The sequence below is a fragment of the Carlito syrichta genome, unplaced genomic scaffold (genome assembly GCF_000164805.1).
Source record: "Carlito syrichta isolate Samal-C Ts95f unplaced genomic scaffold, Tarsius_syrichta-2.0.1 Scaffold309712, whole genome shotgun sequence".
Lineage (NCBI taxonomy): Eukaryota > Metazoa > Chordata > Mammalia > Primates > Tarsiidae > Carlito > Carlito syrichta.
In genome coordinates, this window is record NW_007253808.1 from 265,189 (window position 1) to 287,096 (window position 21,908).

General features: G+C 42.5%; 1 protein-coding gene across 2 annotated transcripts in view; it reads left to right on the top strand.

Moving 5' to 3' along the window:
* The first annotated feature begins 193 nt into the window (after positions 1 to 193).
* The window catches only part of UXS1 (UDP-glucuronate decarboxylase 1), a 61,492-nt gene continuing 39,777 nt past the window's right edge, over positions 194 to 21,908 (top strand). Inside the window, exons 1-5 of one of the 2 annotated variants that reach the window (XM_008067571.2) lie at positions 194 to 481; positions 1,840 to 1,903; positions 3,005 to 3,048; positions 7,889 to 7,949; positions 16,849 to 17,029. In XM_008067571.2, the coding sequence (XP_008065762.1) occupies positions 477 to 481; positions 1,840 to 1,903; positions 3,005 to 3,048; positions 7,889 to 7,949; positions 16,849 to 17,029 (355 nt within the window). In that variant the 5' untranslated portion in view covers positions 194 to 476. The remainder of the gene's footprint in view (positions 482 to 1,839; positions 1,904 to 3,004; positions 3,049 to 7,888; positions 7,950 to 16,848; positions 17,030 to 21,908) is intronic. The other variant, XM_021717361.1, reaches the window with a different exon arrangement.

The following is a 21,908-nucleotide window of genomic DNA, read 5'->3' on the forward strand; positions in this document are numbered from 1 at the left end:
CTCCGCCTCCGCCTTCCGAGTAGCCGGAATTACAGGCGTGCGCTACCATGCCCGGCTGATTTTTTGATTTATTATAGAGATGAGGTCGAATGTAAATGCTCGATGAAACAACTTAGGAACTGACTCTTCTTCCTTTCAAAGCCCACTTGTCACTGCTGCTGATCAGAGCATATATTTAAGGGCACTCTCTGTGCTCTAAGGCTGCAGTCCTCTTGTGTTAAGTTTGCCTCCATTTTCTTTTTGTCCTTTAGATCAACATATTGATCCTGCTTTCACTTACTAATTAGTAGAACTTACTTCTTTTGAAAACAAAGTGTGCGTTTTATTGTCTTCGTGAACCATAATTTATTTTTCTCAGTAAACTTTAAAATATTGGTTAAAATGTAAAATGTTATCTGTTGGAATCTCTGTTGTGGACCTCAGTATTTACTTCTTTTTTTCTTTCTGTTACAGCTGTGTGGGGCAACTTCGTTAATATGAGGTAATTGTTTTTGGTTACTTGGGTATTGTGGTTTCATAGACACGTTTCCGTTGGCACACAGGTGCCATTGTCATGGGCTCGGAAGATTTTTAAAGCGAAACTGAGGTTTTGCTAGTCACACATTTCTCCTGGGGGTATTCTTAAAGGAATGCAGCTGAGTTTAACTTACCCCAGTGAAGCCTAGATGTAAAGCTGTGGAGGGCCCCTCCCATTCTCTCCTTGTGTAAATAATAGAGGGTTGACCCTAGCATTCACACTACTAAAATGTAAATTGCACCTTCGAGTGGATTGAGGGGCTTTTGCAAAGCCTTTTGAGAAGGGAGCTGTCTTAGGAAACCGTGGCAGGCCCGTGGCCCCTGGGAGCAAACTGGTGGGTGTGGATGCAGAGACCACTAATCTCATCCTGAAGTTAGACCTGTGTGTGCTATTTGTGCTCCTTATTAAAGTAGGAGGTGCTCTTGTAAAAGAGAACCCCTCATCTGACCGTTTCACCACATTCAAAAGTATCCTATGAAGAAAATCAGCAAAAAGTGATAAGCATTTACTTTAAAAACAGATGTGACACTGTTAAGACGGTTTTCCACATACAGAAAAATTCATTCCACTTTGTTATGTCATGGTATTAAAAAATGTAAGAATAGCAGTCACAGTTGGATGATGACGTTGGTGTTGATGACGTTGGTATTGGATTTTTTTTGTTGTTGTTTAAGTGAGAAAGCAGGATTTACTGAGAGGACAGAAAAGCTCCCACCGTGGGAGGGGACCTGAGGGGGTTGCTGGTATTGGAATTTTAATGTGACTGCATGAATCTAACAAAGGTTAAGCTCCCCCAAGAGGCTTTTCATGTGGAGTTGGTTTTGCAAGGTGGGTGGGGTGGTGTTGGTCTGACTCTTGCCACCAGGGCATGTATGCGTCTCCTGTCAAAGGCCAATACGTGTGTGGCCAGGTGAGATGCTCAGATTGTATTTAAAGTTGCCCTGTGGTTTTACTTGGAAAATTCCACTTTGTATTAAATCCCCAGGAAAGCCCAGCAGACAAACATGTCCTCCTGTAGACACACTTCCTGCTTCTAATTTAAAATCCCATGCTGGGTATAACATGGAAGTGGGATTATTTTAGACTAATGGAAACAGCCCATTAGGTGATTCTGAGCCTGTTGACAGATGGGTTGAAGGAGCATCCCTCCCTCATTTGCCTTATTCTCCTCCGTTGCGTGCCTTCTGGAGGGAATTGGTACACAAGACTGATGCTTGGTCAGAAAAGGGAGGGGGGCTGCAGCCTTTGGGTAGTGTTAGGGTAATTTGGTCAGGAACAAATCTTAAAGTCACAGAGCCTTTCAGTTGATCTCAGTTTTATAGCTTTCTGCTCAACAGGTCTATCCAGGAAAACAGCGAGCTGAAAATTGAAAGCAAGATTGAAGAGGTTAGTGTCTTTTTCATATTTGCTTCTGTGTGTCAATGTATTTTGTTTGTGCTGTTATCTTTATTGTGACAACTTTATGCTCCTCTGTGCTTTGCTTGTGCTGTTATCTTTATTGTGACAACTTGATGTTCCTCTGTGATTTTGAAACCATCTCTCAAAAACTCACTGCCTTGTTTTAGAGAGATTTTTCGTTTGTCAACCGGTAGGTGCAATCTCTGTCACTGTTGGTCTGTTTTTGACATATTAAAACAAACATTGCCTTAAAGGAAAAAGGGATTCAGACGGCCACACGACTTTTCAGGTGAGCCCTTCACAGAGAAAGAAAAGTAATTGTCTTTAAGAGATGGTGGCAAGTACCAACATCCTCTCACCTGGCAGGTGCTAAGAGGAAAAATGTTCCCAGGTTAGATGCCAGGACATAGAGCGAGGCACGGGGGGGCGGTCGCACGTCCCCCTAACTGGCACCTCTGCTTGATCACACACCTCCTGTTTTAAGATAATTGCTTATAGTTTATAGCTAGGTAGAGCTACAGCTAGACTATTTACTGATTGTAACATGGACTGTAGGGGAAGGGATAGGAAGTCACTCACTTGGAAGCCAGATGCCCGAGTCCCAGGAAGCCCTCGGGTTGCTCTTTCTGACCCGGCACATGGTATCCACACACTTGGTGTGAGTTGACTCACAGCCTGCAATTATGTGCTGCAGCTAATAATACGAATGTGCTGTAATTGCAGAAACAAGATGTTAAGATTTTGTGTGCCGCCCTTAGGAGATTCTTTCTGAAAAAGCTGGGTAGTGTTGAGCTGCCTGTTTTTAGGAACTGAAACAACTTTCACCTTCTTCCTAGTAAGGTAGGTGAGCCAGGAGGTTAATTTTCTCAGATACTTGGGCACTTATGGAGTAGGAATCCCAATGTACAGTTTATGTGCTCAATTCTAGTATTGTGATTCAAGTGGTGTATCTTAATTTCAAACTGGAAGTTAATTTGAAGAAATTAAAACCTGTCATGTGTTGTGTCGTGCTTATCTGAGACATCAGAATGGGGTGAAAGTAGTCAAAGATTGTTTTTGCTTTAAAACTGATTCTGGTTATTGTTCTAGATTGTCGAACCACTAAGAGAGAAAATCAGAGATTTAGAGAAAAGGTATGTGTACTTTTTGTTTGAATTGAGGTCAGTAGTTAATATAAGTTCATCTCAATGAGTAATTAATTCTATAATGTCACTTTGATTTCTACAAATTATGGTAATCTAAATAAATAAATGTCCACATACACATTTTTGGTTTTTCCCTCATTTGCATATAACAGAACATGGGAAGAAGAAAGGATCTAGAGGTATTGACATTGTCCTTATGTAAACTCTGAATTTCTGCAGATTTATTACATAGAAGACTCACTTTCTCTTACTTGTGCAAGGTGGTCAGATAGTCTATGGCATATGTCTATTAGCCTGATGGAAGTCCAAAACAAAACAACGTTCTGGGAGGCCTAAAGCCACAGTACCATTTGTAAGCACTGTGCAAAATCACGGACGTGCAGCCTGGGATATGTCATGCTTAGTCATTTGTCTACTGTTGTCACCAAAGTTCATTGAGGAAGTTCCAGAATTGAGTCCAGGTAAAATGACTGGGAGGGAAGAGTTGTACAATTTGACAGAAACTTTTGTTTGTGTATGATTCCAAGGAGAATTCCTCCTCGTCACCCTTTGGGTGCATCCCTAGGACTGCAAGACTCTGTCACTCACGTTCTCTCCCAGTCGCTCACACTTCCAAACAGTTGAGCTTCTAGCGCCAGAACTTTCTCTTTGAGTCGAAACTTTTGGTTTTTCTAGGGTACAGTTGAATCTTAGATATTTAAGAAGAAAAAATGACAGCATTCATTAAAGTTTGTGTTTTTTGTTGTTGTTGTTGTTTTTTGCCTTTCCTTAGGCCGAATTTAGTGATACATGTCAGTGATATATAGGCCTTTTATTAAATCCAGATCAAAAGGAAGAAACAAAGAGCAGGGTTTTAAAAAAAATTTTTTTTCATTAAATGATCAAAGGGAAATAAGAATGGAAAAGAGTCATCACACAGAACTAATGTGTTCATTCTTCCTTCTCATCCTCAAACGAGCAATCAGGCAAAATATTTTCAACTCCTTCTGGAGTAAAAGTTGTCAGTAATTTCTAACAGATTCCCTAAGTAATATCAGGTTATTTGTGCTTTAATTTTTTCTTGCCACAATTTTGTGCTGAAATTAATTATACTGCTTGTAACATTTCGTTGGATAGGAGCCAGAACTTCTGCTTTGATAAGACTTTTTTATTTTTTTATGTAGAGATTTTAATTGAGATGTTTAGAAAAGTACATTGAAATGATACGAAATAACCCATTACAGGTTTTATGTTGGCCCTAAAAACATTGTCCATCAGTAATCATTTTCATTAGACAATAATATTCATTTATTTATGCAAAGAAAAACGACCCAATTAGATAACTTCCCTAAGGTTGTAGCTCTCGAAATAGGAGAATTTTGTGATTTTGTTTGATGTTTTTGTGATGTTCTTTGTGCTTTTAAACTGGAAACAGAAGCCCAGGGAAGAACTGATCCTAAGAATTTACCAGTAACTCATTCTTGCCTATGAGAGCCACCTGTTTAAATAGGGGCGGAGAGTTAGTTAGCATTTGTCTCTTGGGTTTCCTTATGGGTTACTCATTCCAAAATGGTTCTGTTCTTCAGGTTGCTGATCAGGTCAGGTGGCAAATGAGCCTGAGTTACTGTTTCAGTTAGAGGGTCAAGTGCAGGCACAGCTAAAAAGCTTGGAGCTGGAAATTAATGGTGTGCTGCCTAGTTTTATTCGCCTGACTAATTGCATGATAAGAATGAGCAAACAGCCATCTTAACACTGGCAAGATAAGACTAACTGCAAATACATTTTCTTGATGTACTTGTCATGATGAGCAAAGTGACCCCAAGAACTAAAGATATTTTTGAAAGTTATAGATTATATTTATGTAGGGAAAGAAATAAGGACAGTGCTATTCTAGAAGTCTGGGTAAGCGGATTGTGTGTGGGCTTTTTCTTTTCCTTATCATACCCCCATTTCTTCAAACTTGGATTATATGCCCTTTGTTTAATTTCATCTTTGTCTTTAGACAGGGAGCAAGTGATGGTGATAATTTAAAGTTTAAGTAAGAATGCTTCTTCCTGGCTGTCCTACCAAACAGTAAGATTAGAGTCTGGAATGGCATAAAAGACTTAGTTAAGGGTTACGTTGGGGGAGGTAAGAGAAAGGTCTGTTATTCAGTTCATTCTGCCTCTGCTACTTGCTAGCCTCTCCCACTGGAAACGCAGACTTCACACTTCCCCTGCCTGCCGCTGGGCCCCAGTGCATAGTGGAGAACAGGAGCTCAGTTGAAAGTTCCTGAACAAGCGGATGAGCCAGTACACTGGTAGGATTTTCACCCCCCACAGGCCTTTAAGAAGCCTTGTGCCCACTACTCAGCTCTGGTCAGTCCAGCAGTACGGGGGCACCATGCAGCCAGCTCAAGCTGTGTCCCAGACAACAGCTCCACACGGTCTCTGTGCTCTGCCATCCCTGATTGCAAGGTAACAAGCAGTATGACATGCATAGTTAGGAGGACCCTAAAGGTGCTTGCCTCTTCCTGTTACGTAGAGCTTGGTATGTGACCTCTCAGAGGAAGAAGTGAGTACGGGTAGCTTTTAAAAAGTGTAACCACTTGAGCATACATATGAAATAAATATTGGTTGCTACATGTTGAAAAACAAAACAAGAAACCCAACCAATTTTTTTTTAATGAAAGGTTTCAGCACACAGTGTTTGAAGTATTTTTTTAGTGCATCTTGCACCCGTCACTGTATATGCCTTCGCTTCTGTTTTATTTCTTTGAAGTACATTTTCTGTTTAATTTCATCTCCATATCTTTAAATGCTCTTTGAATAGACAGCAAATGATGGTGATAATTTAAACTCTAAGTAAGAATACTTCTTCCTGGCTGTCCTACCAAACAGTAAGGTTAGAATCTGGAATGGCATGAAATAAACTGGTTTGCAGTTTCCCTCCTGGTATAAATACACACCAAATTTCATTTTAACCTTTCAGCCAGAGACTGTTCTAAGCTAACAGGTAGGGTTAAAATTTGTTTCTGTGGCCAAATCGGTGTGATTACTCCTAGGACACGCACGTCATTGGGCCTCTGCTCCTGGCTGAGCTGTCTTCTATCCCTGGACTTTGTTTTCTGGAATGTAGCTATCTTCCCACCCGCTGTGACCCTGTCCCTAAAATCTAGATGGTAAGGAGTGAATTTCCATGGCAGAGTCAGAGATGGCAGCAGCATTTCCCACGACAGCCCGGAGGAGCTGCAGTGCCCCTCAGTGAGCATGCGTGCTGCCGTGAGCACATGTCGTGCCATGAACATGCATGGTGTCATGAGCAGTCCCAGGGAGGAAGGAGAAGTTCAGCTGTACCATGGGGCTGGGTGTGCACCTCGGGACTGAGGCTGGAGGCTGGAGGCCTGGGTGTTGTGAGCTCAGAAACGAGGAAAGTTGGCGTGGGTGTGGGGATGCACACAGACAACCCATAGCTGAGTGGTGCAGAGAGGGGACAAAAGGACAAGAAGTGCTCACTTGGCAAGCAAGGCTTGTGTCCTGCACCCTCCAGTCTTCCGTCATCACCCTTCGCTGAAGGCGAAACTTGTCCCCGCTCCACAGCCACGTTGATGACAGTCATGAAGCACTTGGTATGGACAGCTGGTGCTACCTACAGTTCGTGGCCGAGGCAGCCCTGGGGGGGTGGCTGTTGTTCCCCCTGAAAAGAGGAGGAAGCCCTAATGGGCACAGTGCTGTTGGTGGTCTTCATTGTGGGTCCGCAGAACGTACGAGGGGGAAGGCCAGCGTTCCCACCCAGGTCCTCAGATTTTCCCATTTTGTCTTGAAGTCTGCAAGGAGAACTTGACCTTTTGAGAATCTGGAAGCTCTTAATAGGGGAATTCTTCTGCCTTGTGAAAGAAAGTCCTCTCTCTCCAATTTCAGTATGCTTCCAGGCTTCCAGAGATGAGAAACCACTCCTTCAAGGGCTTCTGTCTAATGACCTGTCATTTTCCGTTCAGTTCAGCAACCATTAAGGAAGTGTATTCTGTATTCCAGTGCTGTCCCTGTGCTGCGAACAGGACAGGGGTGGGGAGGGGAATGAATAGAGATGATGCCCGCTCCCATTATAATGACTGCAAAGCTGATCTCTCAGATTTTATGTAAAGCACTGTTGCTTCTAACTGAATTGCTTTAAGAATGACTATTTCAGATCTGCACTTATCACCTCTCCTTGGGCATTTTATGTGCTGATTATGGCCTTGCTCTCAGGACATGAGTGTGGCCTGGGGACGTGTGGCCCTTTTCGGGGGTGAAGAGGGCATCAAAAGAGAGGTGAGACTTAAGGTAGGGTCACAGCAGACCGTGAGAAGGTGCTGGTGCCCAGGCATTTTACCCAGGGACGCAGGTCAGGAAGGGGCCGCTGCAGTTGTGAAACTGGCCAATACAGGGCATAAAGCTTCACTGATACCTCCTTTTTCTCTCTTGCGAGGCAGTCTTCCGGCAGGGGGCCTGTGACTTCACGAAGCTGCTCTCTTCCATCCTGGCCATTAAGAATGCCATCTCCTCCCTCACTGTGTGGGTTTAACTGTACCATGCTTGAGGTAGTTCCTGTTCTGCGTCAGCAGCTGCTACAGCTGCTTAAATGTTTACTTCTCAGGGGTGGACTCCCAAGTCATATCCTCAGCCGGATTCTAACTGAGGATCAGGTTAGGGGTTTCTTGAGTTCAGCTTAGCCAGGGATTCCTGGGTTCCTCCAGCATCCATTCAGAGTAGAGAGAGAGGGAGAAACGATAACCGTTCCAGAATCTGGTATGTGCTCTGATGGAAGGGAGAGGAAATGCTCAGATGAAGTGTTTGACTTTTTTCTTTTTTAATCTCTTCCTGTTGTACAGCTTTACTCAGAAATACCCACCGGTGAAGTTTTTATCAGAAAAGGATCGTAAAAGAATTTTGGTAAGTTTGTACATCTGATTAGTGTCTAATATTAAGGAACTTTCTTTTTGAACTGCGAAATGATTCACATCCTATAAAACTCATACTTCTCAGTGGTGTGTAGCGTGTCCACAGGGTTGTGCAGCAGCAGCTCTTCTGATTCCATGTTTTTATCGCCCCAGAAGGAAACCCTGTCCCTACTAGCAGTCACTCCCCAAACCTCTGTCCCCAGCTCTGGGAAATCACAAAAACTACTTTCCGTCTCGTGAATTTGCCTTTTTTGGGTATTTCATATGAATGTAGTGATGCAGTCTGTGGTTTTCTGTGTGTGGTTTCTTTCACTGAGAATGTTTCCAAGGTCCAGCCCTGCTGTGGCATGAATGTGCTTCGTTCCTTTTCATGGCTGAGCAGTATTCCATTGTATGGATGTACCACATTCTGTTTTCTTTGTTTCTCAGTTGATGGATATATGGAGCTGTTTTTACTTTGAGGCTGTTGAGAGTAATACTGCTATGAACATATGCGTGTATGTTTTTGGTGTGGGACACATGAGGTCTAACAATTAAGTTTGTGAACTCGTCTTAGGAAAAGTGCTACATACCTCTTTGCTGAATATAACTACAGACACCTTCAAAGTACTCCCCTTGAGAAGCTATGCACCAATGCCAGTGCCTAGCCCATCCGTCAGAGTAGTTTTGGAGCTCTTTTTCTGAAATGGCTATCAGAGCTGTTGTTGTGAGAACATCGGTGTTTGAATGAGAGCAGCAAACAAACATTAAATTTCGTGTTAAACTTGGCAAGAGTGAAAGTGAAATCAGGGACGTGTTAGTCTGAGTTTATGAGGATAATGCCATGAAGAAAACAGCAAATGGATTAAATGTTTTTCTGAGAGGAGAGAGAGCATCGCTGATGAAGAGAAGTAAGGGTGGCCAGTAATGAGCAGAACTGACGAAGGCATTGCAGAAATTCATCAAATGGTGCATCAAAATTGTCAGCTGACTGTGAGAAGCATAGCAGACCAAATAAACATCGATAGAGACATGAGAAAGACGTGTGCAAAAATGGTCCAGAAGGAGCTCTTGCATCATGACAATGCACCAGCTCACACACCATTGTCTATGATGGAGTTTTTAGCCAGGATACAAATAACTGTATTTGAACACGCCCCCCCTACTCACCTGATCTGGCCCCCGATGACTTTTTTCTTTACCTGAAGCTAAAGGAAATTTTGAAAGGAAAATATTTTGGTGACATTTAGTACCTCGAGGCTAATACGACAGCTCTGATGACCATTCCAGAAAAATAATTCCAAAATTGCTTTAATGGGTGGACTAGTGCATAGCTTCCTAAGGGGAGTACTTTGAAGGTGACCGCAGTGATATTTAACAATGAGGTATATAGCGCTTGTTCTGGGATGAGTTTGCGAGCTTAATTGTCAGACCACATAGGTTTTCCAGTTCTTTTATGTACACTTAGGAGTGGAATTAGTGGGTCATATGCAAACCTGTGTTTAACTTTTAAGGAAGCGTAAAACTATTTTCCAGAACTTGGGATTTAAACATTTTCTGATTCACAGTCCACTTTAATGAATACTGTGGGGGCTTCCTTGGCTACTGACCAACATCGATACAAATTAGCCAGTAAAAGAACCCATTTAACTACTCTGAGACATTGTGTTCAGTGAGATTGTTCGTTGCATTTTTTTTAAGCAACAGTTTTATTGAGGTGAAGTCCACACGCCTTACAGTTCATCCTTAAAATGTTTAATTCAGTGGTTTTTAGTATATTTACAGAGTTACACACCCAACTTTAGAACCTCAAGAAAAACCCGTTCCCCAGTTTTTCCCAAGGTCTTCCACACCCCAAGCCCTAGGCATCCACTAATCTACTTTTGGTCAGTATAGATTTTCTAATTCTGAATATTTCACACGATGTTTGTCCTTTTGTGACTGGCTTCTCTCACTTAGCGTGCTTCAAGGTTTATTCATGTTGTGTCTTATATCAGTACTTCATATCTTTTTATTACTAAATAATCCATTGTGTGAGTATACTGCATTTTATTTATGCTGTTGGTCCTCCATGTCCATAGGTTCTATGGACATGGATTCAACTCACCGTGGATTTGAAATGTAGTTAGGTCCACTGGGGTTACACCTGCACTGAACATGTGTAGACTTTTTTTCCCTTGTTATTATGCTTCAAACAATACAGTAGAAAAACTTGTATGGAACACACATATTAAAAGTAATCTAGAGATGATTTAAAGTATAGATGCATAGGTTATATGCAAATACTACACTATTTTATATAAGAGACTTGAGCACCTCTGGATTTTAGTGTCTGTGAGGGCTCCTGGAGCCAGACCCCCATGGATACTGAGAGACAACTGTACATTAGTTATGTGGGTCATGCAGTTCCTCTGTGTTTAACCTTTTGAGGAATTGCCCAACTGCTAAAGCAGCTGCACCATTTTACATTTTCCCCAGCAGTGTGTGAGGGTTCCAGTTCCTCCAAATCTTCCTTCTTACTGTCTTTCTTATCGTAGCCTTCTTACTGGGAGTAAAGTGATATCTCTTTGTGATCTTGATGTGCATTTCTCTGAAGCCAGTGACGTAGAGCATCCTTTCATTTGCTTATTGATCACTTCTGTATCTTCTTCAGAGAAATTTTTATTTGGATACTTTCCCCATTAAAACATTTTTTTCATTATTTATTTGAGTTTTTTATATATTGTTGATTCAAATTTCGTATTAGATACATAATTTGTAAATATTTTCTCCCATTCTGTGGTTGTCTTTTTACTGTTTTCTTTGTTTGTTTGTTTGTTTGTTTGTTTTTGAGTTGGAGTCTCACTCTGTAGCTCAGGGTGGAGTGCAGTGGCACACTTACGGCCACCCCAGTGTCAACCTGCTGGGCTCTGACAATCCTTCTGCCTCAGCCTTCCAAGCAGCTGGAACTATAGGCACGCACTACCATGCTTGTCTATTTGTTTGTTTGTTTGTTTATTGTAGAGACAAGGTCTCGCCAAGTTGCCCAGACTGGTCTCGAACCTGTGGGCTCAGGCAATCCACTAGTCTCGGCCTCCCAAAGTGCTGGGATTACAGGCTGAACCACCGAGCCCGGCCCCTTTTACTGTCTTGGTGTTCTTTGAAGCACATAAGTTTTTAATATTGATGAAGTCTATTTCTTCTTTGTTGTTGTTGCTTTTACTTTGGTGTAATGTTTAAGAAATCATTGCCTAATCTAGGTCACAAAGATTTATTATAGTTTTTCCTAAGAGTTTTATAGATTTTAGTTCTTACATGTAGGTTTGTGATCCATTTTTATTTAACTTTTGAATATGGTGTTAGGCGAGAGTCCATCATTCTTTTGCATATGGCTTCCCAGTTGTCCAACATAATTTGTTGAAAAGACTAATTAGTAATACCGCACCTTGAGAGGCTGAAGTGAGTGGATTGCCTGAGCCCGCGGGTTCGAGACCCGCCTGGGCAACTTGGTGAGACCTCATCTCTACAAGAAATCAAAAAATCAGCCGGGCGTGGTAGGGTGTGCCTGTAGTTCCTGCTACATGGAAGGCTGAGGCGGAAGGATTGCTGGAGCCAGTCTGGGCGACAGAGTGAGACTCCGACTCAAAAAAAAAAAAAAGAAAAGACTAGTTATTTCCCATCAAATTGTCCCAGCACCCTTGTCGAAAAACAACTGACCATAAATGTAAGTATAGCCATCTGTAGCTGAATGACGGGGAGATGCTCTGAGAAGTGCCTTGTCAGGCCATTTCATCATTGTGTGAGTATCACAGTGTTCTTATACAGCCTGGGTGATATCGCCTACTACACACCTCGGTTGTACAGCATGCCTATTGCTCCTAGGCTACAAAGCTGTTCAGCATGTTACTGTATTGAATGCTGTAGGCAGCTGTAACACAGTGGGAAAGATTTGTGTAATCCAATAGCAAAAACATGGAACCAACCATGCTGTCCGCCGGAACTGGACTGGATTTTAAAAATTGTGGTGAGTATAGATTTTCTAATTCTGGATATTTCACATGATGTTTCTCCTTTTGGGACTGGCTTCTCTCACTTAGCATGCTTCAAGGTTGCATATACACAGTGGAATATTATGCAGCTATAAAGAAGGACAAACATATGGACTTCGCAGCAACTTGGATGGTTTTAGAGTCGATCATACTCAGTAATTTATCACAGAAACAAAGAACAGGGTACCATATGTTCTCCCTCATCAGCAGACCTTGAACAATTATCATAATACTGTAAGAAAGGGATTGGCAGTAGTGGGAAACTGCCAGGGAAGGGGTGGTGGGATTGGCAGTTGAGGGAAACTGCCGGGGGAGGGAGGGGCACACCTTATCCACAAGGGAACCTGCATAGTCAACGTTTGTATACCTAACCCTGAATTGTACCCCACATCTTTTTTTTATTTTTTGAGTTGGAATCTCACTCGGTCGCCCAGACTGGAGTGCAGTGGCCACTCCCGGCCACCGCAGCCTCGCCTGCTGGGCTCCGGCGATCCTTCCGCCTCAGCCTCCCGAGTAGCCAGAATTACAGGCGTGCGCTACCACGCCCGGCTGATTTTTTGGTTTATTGTAGAGATGAGATCTCACTGCCCAGGCAGGTCTCGAACCCGCGGGCTCAGGCAATCCACTCACCTCAGCCTCCCAAAGGCGCAGGATTACAGGCTGAGCCACCGAGCTCGGCTCCTCACATCTTTAAAATAAAAAAAGATTTGTGTATTCAAACATTTCTAAACATAGAAAAGGTACAGTGAAAATACAGTATAAAAGATACAAGTGGCACACCTGTATAAAACACTTACCATGAATAGAACTTGCAGGTCTGAAAATGGCTCTGTGAGTCAAGGAGTCTCTTTTATAATTGCCTAATTTGCTATTTGGGACCTTTCCCCCACCTTTTCCTGTGGCTTCCCATTAGTGTCTGGGGTCCCTTGCTTTCAGTCTGAAGAGCATCCTCTAGTCCTTCTTGCATGGCAGGTCTACTGGCAATGAATTACCTCATTTCTCACGACTAGGCGTGCCTTATTTTGTTTTTATTTTTGAAAGTGACTTTTGGTTTTTTATAAGATTCTTGACTGCCAGTTTCTTTTGACGCTTTGTGTCATCCAATGCTTTCTCCAGTTGTCAGCTGTTCATCGTATCGGGGTTCCCTTGTACGACACATCATTTTTTCTTTTTCTGCTGTATTGATTTCCTAGGGCTGCCGTGACAATTGCCACCAATTCCATGTCTTAAAAAAACTGAAGTGTAATCTCCCATAGTTCTGGGAGCTAGAAGTCTGAAGCCAAGGTGTCAGCAGAGTCATGCTTCCTCAGAAGCCTCTGAGGGGGAGAAGCTATTCCGTGACTTCCTCCTAGCTCTGCTATTGCCAGCGATTTTGGGTGTTCCTTGGCTTGGGCAGCATCAACTAGTCTCTGCCTGTGTGGGTCCTGTGTGTCTCTCATGTTGGATTAAGCGTGACCTCATCTTAACTCTAAATACGTGTGCAGTGGTTCAGTGTGGAAGGCCACATTTTAAAGCTCTGGGAAAGACGTGAATTTCACAGGACAGTATTCAACCAAGTACAAATGCTTTAAAAAGTTAACCTGGGTCTTGTTAGCACTTCTGGCATGGTGGGTATGTGTGCATCTATTCTAGTTTGTGCTTATTCTACTTGTAGTTCATTGAGCTTCTTGAATTTGTGGATTAATATGTTTGTCAATTCAGGGGAGTTTTCTGCCATTAACTCTGCATATTTTTTATCCCTTTCTTTCTCCTTCCTGATGCTTCTGTTGCATGCATGTTGGTGTACCTAGTGGTCACACATATTTGTCTGAGCCCATATTCGTCTGAACCCATAGTCTTCTGTTTCGTTTCCTTTGTTTGTTCTCTCTGTTCTTTGGATTGCATATGTCCTCTCAATCTATCTAAGTTTGCTAATTCTTCAGCCAATCCATGCTGAATTCCTCTATTGAATCTTTGTTTTCAACTCCAGAATTTCTATTCATCTCTGTGATAATCTCCCTGTATTCTCTGTTTACTTCTTGAAGCATGATTTTTCTTAGTTCTTTGAACAATTTATGGCAACAGCTTTGAAGTGTTTGTTGTATCTGACAACTGGGCCCTCAAAGGTGCCCTCAGGCAGTTTTTGTTGCCTGATTGTTTTTTCTGTGTATGAGTCACACATTCTTGTTTCTTTGCATGTCCCAGTAATTTGTTGTAGAAAACTGGACCTTTTTGGTTGTTTATTGTAGCAGTTCTAGATACTTTTTCCCCACACCCTGACTTGTTTTTATTTTATTTCAGTGACTTGTCTGATCTATTTTAGTGAAGACTCTTCCCCCCAAGTGTGAAGCTTTAGCTGTTGCTCCGCAGAGGACATAGCCTTGGCTACACCCCTGGAGGTGGTTCCAGCAGGCTGTCGTTGGCGATCTCTTTCCCTGATTTCTCTCCATAAGGCTGTCTGCCTTGCGTGCTGTCACACCCAGATATCAGGCTCCAGTAATTGCTGGCTGTTGGCTCCATTCTTTCAACAACGCTTTGGGTCCTAGATTGCTCTTCAGCCTGATCCAGTTATGTTCTGGCCTCTTTGCAGAGGGATATTTTAAGGCCAGCTCGAGTTTTGTTCTGATACTGGCAGGGCTCTTAAGTGCCCCTTTTCTTGGTTCTCTCTGTTGAACTAGGTGATCTGGGGCTTACCTTTTGTTCTCAAGGAGATACTACTTCCTTTTTATTACTTACTGCTTATATGCCACTGTTTTTGAGAGCACCCTTGTGCTTGAACTTCCCCACTTTCTCTTTTAAGAAAGGTCAGTTCCTTTGGAGAGAGCTTTGGGAAACTGTTTTTATTGCCTCTGTTCACAGCTTGGGTAGGTGTGACACGTCTGCGTTCTTGTCAGGGTGCTGGGCAGGGACAGTGGCCCCTGGTCATTTTGCCTTGCCGCTCTTGCTATGGAACCTGCCCCCCTACGAGTGAGCCCAGGTGGGGTGACTTGAATCCCATTATTCTCAGCCTTTTCTGCCTGGGAAATGCTAGCGACCTGCCCTTCCTAGGGAGATACCACACCTTCTGCCTGGGATTCCCATTTTCTTGGCCACACCCAGCACATTCACCCACTCTGAACCCTGGGGGGCTAGTGAAATGCTGGAGGTGACCAGGTGTAACTTAATAGGCTGTATTTCTACTGTCTGTGAGCTGCCCACCAGGTGTTTTGGTACAGAGATGATGTTAGACACTGCAGAGCATCTTATTCAAATTGACTCTTATTCAGAAACATTTGCATACAAGTATATAGAGTTATATTAAAAGGTGTTAAATATCTTTCAAAATTTGCAATTTAAAAAAATTTGAAAACCTTGGAAAAATGCAATAAAAGGAAGATAAAATGAAGCCTCATCCATGAGTTAAGCACTAGTGGTGAGTCAGAGTTGAAACTCAGTTATTGTTCTGGAAATCCTTCTTCACAGTCATTGTTCAGGTATGCTGGTAGGATGTGTGAGTGCTAAGATAAAACACGAACTAGACAGATTGGCAGGTGATAGAGCATGTCATTAGGAAGACCATCGCTGTAGTCTGTCATGACCAGTGATCTGAGTATGTTCATCAACACTTAACTTCTCTCAGTGTCAGTTTCTTATCTCCAAAGCAAAGGGGATGTAGAAAATGATGCTCTCAGTACAGCTGACTGAAAGCTATCGAGCATCAGAATGACTATTGTCAACCATTTCATTTTAAACCACTAGATGAGTATTTCATCCGAGTACGTGTATCTGTCTAGTTGGTGGTGAAGGATGGGTCTTCTGGGGCTTGACCTCACGCCTCGATCCTCTTCTCCCAAGGTGGCTTGCTCTCTCTCCCCGCTGGTAGATGTTGCACTGAGTGTGAAATTTTGTTTGAACGGGAGTCTCATGGAGAATTATGTGTTTTACACTCATAGACCTAGGGCTTTGTGTACTTTTTATTTTAGATAAAAGGAATTGGTGTTTCCCTACTCTTCCTTCCATTTGAAGCAGGAGAGTGAAGCGAGCAAGAGTTTTGATGAAGAGAAGGCAGAGTGGAGAGCAGAATAGAGTGGGATGGAGAATGGAGTTGCACAGTGCAAGTCTGTTTTCTGAGCTTTCTCTTTTCACCCTGACCTCCCGTACCCTCCAGAGCCTCTTTTTGTCCAGTCCTCTCCAACTGCATTACTTAATTTGAATAAAGTCTCTTTATTCAGCATGAGATTCCTTTTCAACATAATTGACTCTTCACATTTGTGGTTTAAGTGTTATTGTTGCTGAGCACCTGTCACGACTTGCATAGCCGTGTCATTTTGCTCTTTGCCTGGTAGTCACCACTGCAGAGTGTCCAGTTCCCATTCAGAGATAAGCCACTTGGTAGAGCTTAATCCCTTTGGGCGTGGATCTGCACACAGCATCTATTGCTCATTCATTTGTTCTTGTAAACAGTCTGAAAGATTGTAGTTTTTCAGGAGGTGTTTACTCCAATTTAAATATTATACGTTTTTTGTTAGTTCACCAAATCTCTGCATTTTGCTAATCTCTTTTTCTACAGAGGAATTTTAAGTTTGCCATAGACCCTAGGTATTATGTATTAGAACCATGTAAACTGTGTAAGCATCCCATTCGTCATAAAAAAAGAACCTTGGAATACTGTGAAATTCTCTGTCCACAAAGACGTTTTGAAACTTGTAACTACGATCTTTCTATGTTATTCACACTGTGGTAGCTTGGAATTTCAGGCTGCTTAGGTTAGTATGACTTCATTGTTCTGCAGTAAGAATCTAGAGGCTGCTTTAGAACCTGCTTCTAAGTCGTGGCTGCACCAGAGCTGTATCTCCATGAAGCTGGTTCTACTGTGTTCTCACGTGCTTTTTCTGGGGATGCTTTGCGCACCCTGTCCTGATGCAGATAACGGGAGGCGCGGGGTTCGTGGGCTCTCACCTGACGGACAAGCTCATGATGGATGGCCACGAGGTGACTGTGGTGGACAACTTCTTCACCGGCAGGAAGAGGAACGTGGAGCACTGGATCGGGCACGAGAACTTCGAGCTGATCAACCATGACGTGGTGGAGCCTCTCTACATCGAAGGTGAGTGACACGGCGTGTTATTATTCGGCGCTTGGCAGGTGGTCTCGCCAGGGCAGCCAGATCCTCTTCTGACCAGCCACATTGAATGTCATGGGGGTTTTACTTTTTAAATGCCTTTCATGTATGCAACACTGTTCTAGTTTCTGCGGTAAGACATGGCAGTAGCAGTGTGAATATCTGTCTTCACTCTTACGCGGCATCCCCTGGCTTTGAACTTCATGGGCCTCTGCAAGAAGCATTTGTGTAGCACACATATACTATGGTCTGAATGTTGTATCCCCTCCAGATTCAAGTGTTAAAATCCCAGCCACCAAAGTAACGGTCTTAGGAGGTGGGGACTTTGGGAGCTGATTAGTCATGAAGATGGAACCCTTGTGAACGGAAAGCCCCAGAGAGCTCCCTTGCCCCCTCACCTTGGGTGGACACAGCAAGAAGACACCAGCTGTGAACAAGGGAGCGGGTCACCAAATCTGCTGGCAGTTTGATCTTGGACTTCCCAGGCTTCAGATCTATGAGAAATACATTTCTGTCATTTATAAGCCACTAGTTTATGGCATTTTGTTATAGCAGCCTGAAGGGACTAAGCCACCATTCCTGTTGCCTATCAAGTCTGATGCTTGAGCTATCTGCATGTAACTGCTTTTAGCTGTCTATAGGAAGTTAGCGTCTAGTAACATTGCCACCGTAGAGGAATTATGGTTTAGATCTGTGGCGAGTTGATGGTTGTTCATAAAAAGATATGTCTTAACTCCTGGAACCTGGGAATGTGGCCTTTTGTGGAAGAAGGGTCTCTGCAATGTGGTTAAGGATGTCCAGGTGAGTTCAGCCTGCATTACCCAGGTGGACAGTAACTACAGCATGTTCTTGTAAGAGGTAGACTTGGAGAAGACATAGATATGTGAGGAGAAGAGGAGAAAACCGTATGAAGCAAGAGGTGGGGCTGGAGTTATGCAGCCCGGAACCAAGCATTTCTCCCGAAAGAAGCAAGAAAGGGTTCTCCCCTAGAGCCTTTGTAGGAAGTGTGGTCCTGCCAGTACCTTGCTTTCAGAATTCTGGTTTCGGGACCATGCAAAAAAATAAGTCTCTGGTTTTTTAAACCACCAAATTTGTGGTACGTTAGTTACAGTGGCCACGGGAAACGAATTCAGGGGCCTTAGGTAGACTCTGAAGGTCACATTCCTCTGAGATTCTCTAAGGTGTGCTGATGAGAGCTGCTGCCAGGTGCCACCACTTAGGGTCACACTTGACTGTCGTTCTCGTTTAGCTCTGACCATAGCCTCAAGAGCTGAGAGGTATCGTTTCCACTGTTCCATATATAGAACACCAGAATTGGGTTGGAGCCTGCCCAGAAACTGTTAAGTGGCAGAGCCAGAATTCAGCCTTGGGGTGTCCGGCTCCCCAGCTGGCCTTCCTCCGGCGTGTGCCGTGCAGGAGGCTGCTTTTTTTCCATTATGGCTGAATTGCGAACGTAGGTGTCTTAAAGAGCCACTGTAACCACTGAGTGATACTTCTTGTATGAATATATCGTACTTTACTCTTTTTTAAAGTTCAGTGTTTTACTATAAGTATCTTGGTTGAATTTTATTTCTTCAGTAAAAAGCATCTAAGTATAAATTGTACTGAATCCTAATATGTCTCCTTCATTGTTTGGTGATGTCTGTTTCACCTCTTCACTGGTAGCCTTGAACATTATCTTAAAAAACGGCTAACAAAAATATCTTGCTAATTTGATTTTTTTAAAAAGAATACTTCAGTGTGCAGTTCTTTGGTTGCTAAAAAAAGGTTAACATTTCTAATATGTTATTTGGTGAACTAACAAAAAATGCGTAATATTTAAATTGGAGTAAACACCTCATGAAAAACTGCAATCTTTCAGACTGTTTACAAGAACAAATGAATAAACAATAGATGCTGTGTGCAGATCCAAGCCCAAAGGGATATAATTCATAAAAGAAATTAAATTATTTCTTTTGCCCATTTAAAAAATTTGCTTTTAGTATGTGTTCTTCATAATAAGGATATTAATTAGCCATTGGACATATATTTAGCATTTTCCCTCCATCTAGTTTTTACTTTTTCATTTTATTGAAATTTTATAATTTCAGTATAGTTTTATCTGTTCAATTCTTTGTTGTTTCTTCTGGTTTTTTTATGCTATAACCATTCTGAGATTAGGCGACTCTAATCTAATATTTTAAAAACAGCCATGGTATTTTTTTGTGGGTTGGTTTTTTGCTTCATTTTTGAACATTTAATTATTTAATCTATTTGAGATTCATTTTGGCGGTTGGGCTGTAGTTTTTGTAAAATGAAACAGACCATGTAGATAATAGATAAATGAGCTCACTTTCCACATGGATGTCCCGGGGTTGCCGGTGACAGCACCCTGGCAGGGGAACTCTAACGGGGCCCTGCCAAGGTGTGACAGTCTCAGTATGCACTCCTTTGGGCTGGCTTTCAAATGGAGTTTATCCTAAATTATCTGGGTGGGTCCCACATAATCACAAGAGGCATTAAAAGCAGGAAAATAAAGTGGAAGAGTCTGGCAGGGAGATCTGATGGAAGAGATACCTCCGGGAGCCTAGGCAGAATGGACGCCAGAGAGTGGACAGGGTAGGAGGGACCAGACTCACCCTGGCTGGCTTGAAGGATCTGTGGGCCCCAGTGCTGACAGCCTGTGGAAGCTAAGAATGAAGCCCTGCTGAGGGCCAGCAGGGAGAGTAGGCCCTCAGTCCTCCAGCCTCTTGGAACAGATTTTGCCAACCTTCTGAATCATTCTCTGAAGAAAAGAACACAGCCCTCCTGACACCTTGATTTCCACCCAGGACAGACAGAGCTGAGAACCAGCTGAGCTGCACCCTGCTCCGGCTTACAGATCTGTCAGATGATAAGTGGGTGCTTTTTAAGTTTCTAAATTTGTTGTGGCAACAATAGAAAACTACTACGAGGGCTTACACTAAGTGCTTTCCAGTTGATAGCTATTATCATTATTACTGTTTTGCACATGGCATTGAACATTTATTGTATGAAGCTATGGATTGTATAATTTCAGTACTACCAAGAAACCAGAGCTTAGTAAAACTGGTATGTTTGTAAATAAGTTGTCGTATTTAACTGTGAGTTTTGATACCAAAGTTGCTTGAGGCCATTTTCACCACTTTTGTCTATAGACTGTGTCTAACCCACTCACTCACATACATATACACAGGTGCCCACGTACGGAATGGAGTCATGCAATAAGTGATTGACACTTTGTTCTTTGCTAGCGTTAAGTTTCCTCAGTTGGCATTAATGTCGGAGACCATGGGAGACCTCGGGAGACCTTGCCACTTAGCTAGACCTTCCTGACCTCGAGAGCTGCAAACATGTTTTCCACTTCCACTTCCTTCAGTGGTGTCTCAGCCTTGGCATAGGGTTCTCCCCTGCATTTGATCATCCTCGCTGCTGCTACCCATCTCTTGACTCTGCCCCACAGGGCCCACCTTGTACAACAGCAGCAGAACACGCTTTCTTCCCAAGCACACACGGAGCATTCACCAAGACTGATCACAGTCTGGGCCATCGATTAAAACCCGACAAACCTGAAAGAATAGAAATCATGTAACGTGTGCTTTCAGGCCACAGTGGACTTAAACTAGAAATTAGTAGCAGAAAGATAGCTGGAAACCGTAAAATACTTAGAACATAAACAGCACACTTCTGCATAACGTGTGATCAAAGAAGGACTTTCAAGAGAAATTAAAAATATCTTGAGCTAAAGGAAAGAATTGCATTTCTTGTTTATGTATTTAATAAAGAACGAGATGGAAGAGGATCTTAATTTTTTTTCCAAAGGAATATTCTTTCCTGATTGTGAAAATACTTCATACATTTTAAAGAAAATTTGGGAAGGTATTAAAAAAAGCAAATAAAAAGTTGTCTTTATTTCTTCTATTTAAAAATAATTCATTGATGTTAACATCAGTCATTTTTCTGAATGTTATATTTTTAATTAAAACATACTTTATAGGCAATATGGTTCAAAACTTTTTTTAATGGAAAGATAATACTGTAAGAAGTCTTCCTCCTCCCTCTGTGTCTTATCTTACCATTTCCTGACTCTCCTCCATAAACTGCTGTTAATCATTTCTTTGTATGTGTCTATGGTGACCCAGCTAATACAAATAAGTATTTATAATTCTTCCTTTTTGTAGAGGAAGTAGTTTATTACATATTGCTCACATCTTATTTCCTTTACTTGTTGTATCCTGTGATCTTTCTATATCATTAAATAAAAAGCTACTTTTTTTTTCCTTTTCTGGCCACTGCTTTTTAGTATTCTATTATGTGCCTGTACCAGCTCTCTTTATTTATTCCAGATCACATTTTTCCCCTCATATGAATATAGTATAGTGTCATTATTCCTGTGCTGGATGTTTACAGTTTGGGGCCATCATAAACCATGCTTCAGAAAGCCATCCAGTGTACACATCTATGTCTCTGTCATCATCATGGTAGGACACTTGCTTTTTCAGGGTCCTATTGCAGAGAGCCTGCGCCTCCCCGGAAAGCTGTCCCAATTTACTTTTCCTACATGAATGGGAGGCCAGCATTTCCGGAGGAGACAGGAAAAGGCAGAAATACCCAGTGTGTCCCGGGGAGACTGAGACCGCAACGTGTAGCACCTGTGCGGAAGGGTTCCAGGAGGAGAGTGGCCGTAGCTGACACTTAACCATATTCCCAGCCCTTTTCTGACCACTGTTTAATCTAATGATGAGCAAGTCTGATCCTCTCAGTCTCACGTGAGGTAGGCGGTCATTTTCCTCATTTCATAGGGGAGGACAGCAGGGCCAGAGCCCTTTCGATGACCCACCTTTCACCAGGATGCTGAAGCCCTAGG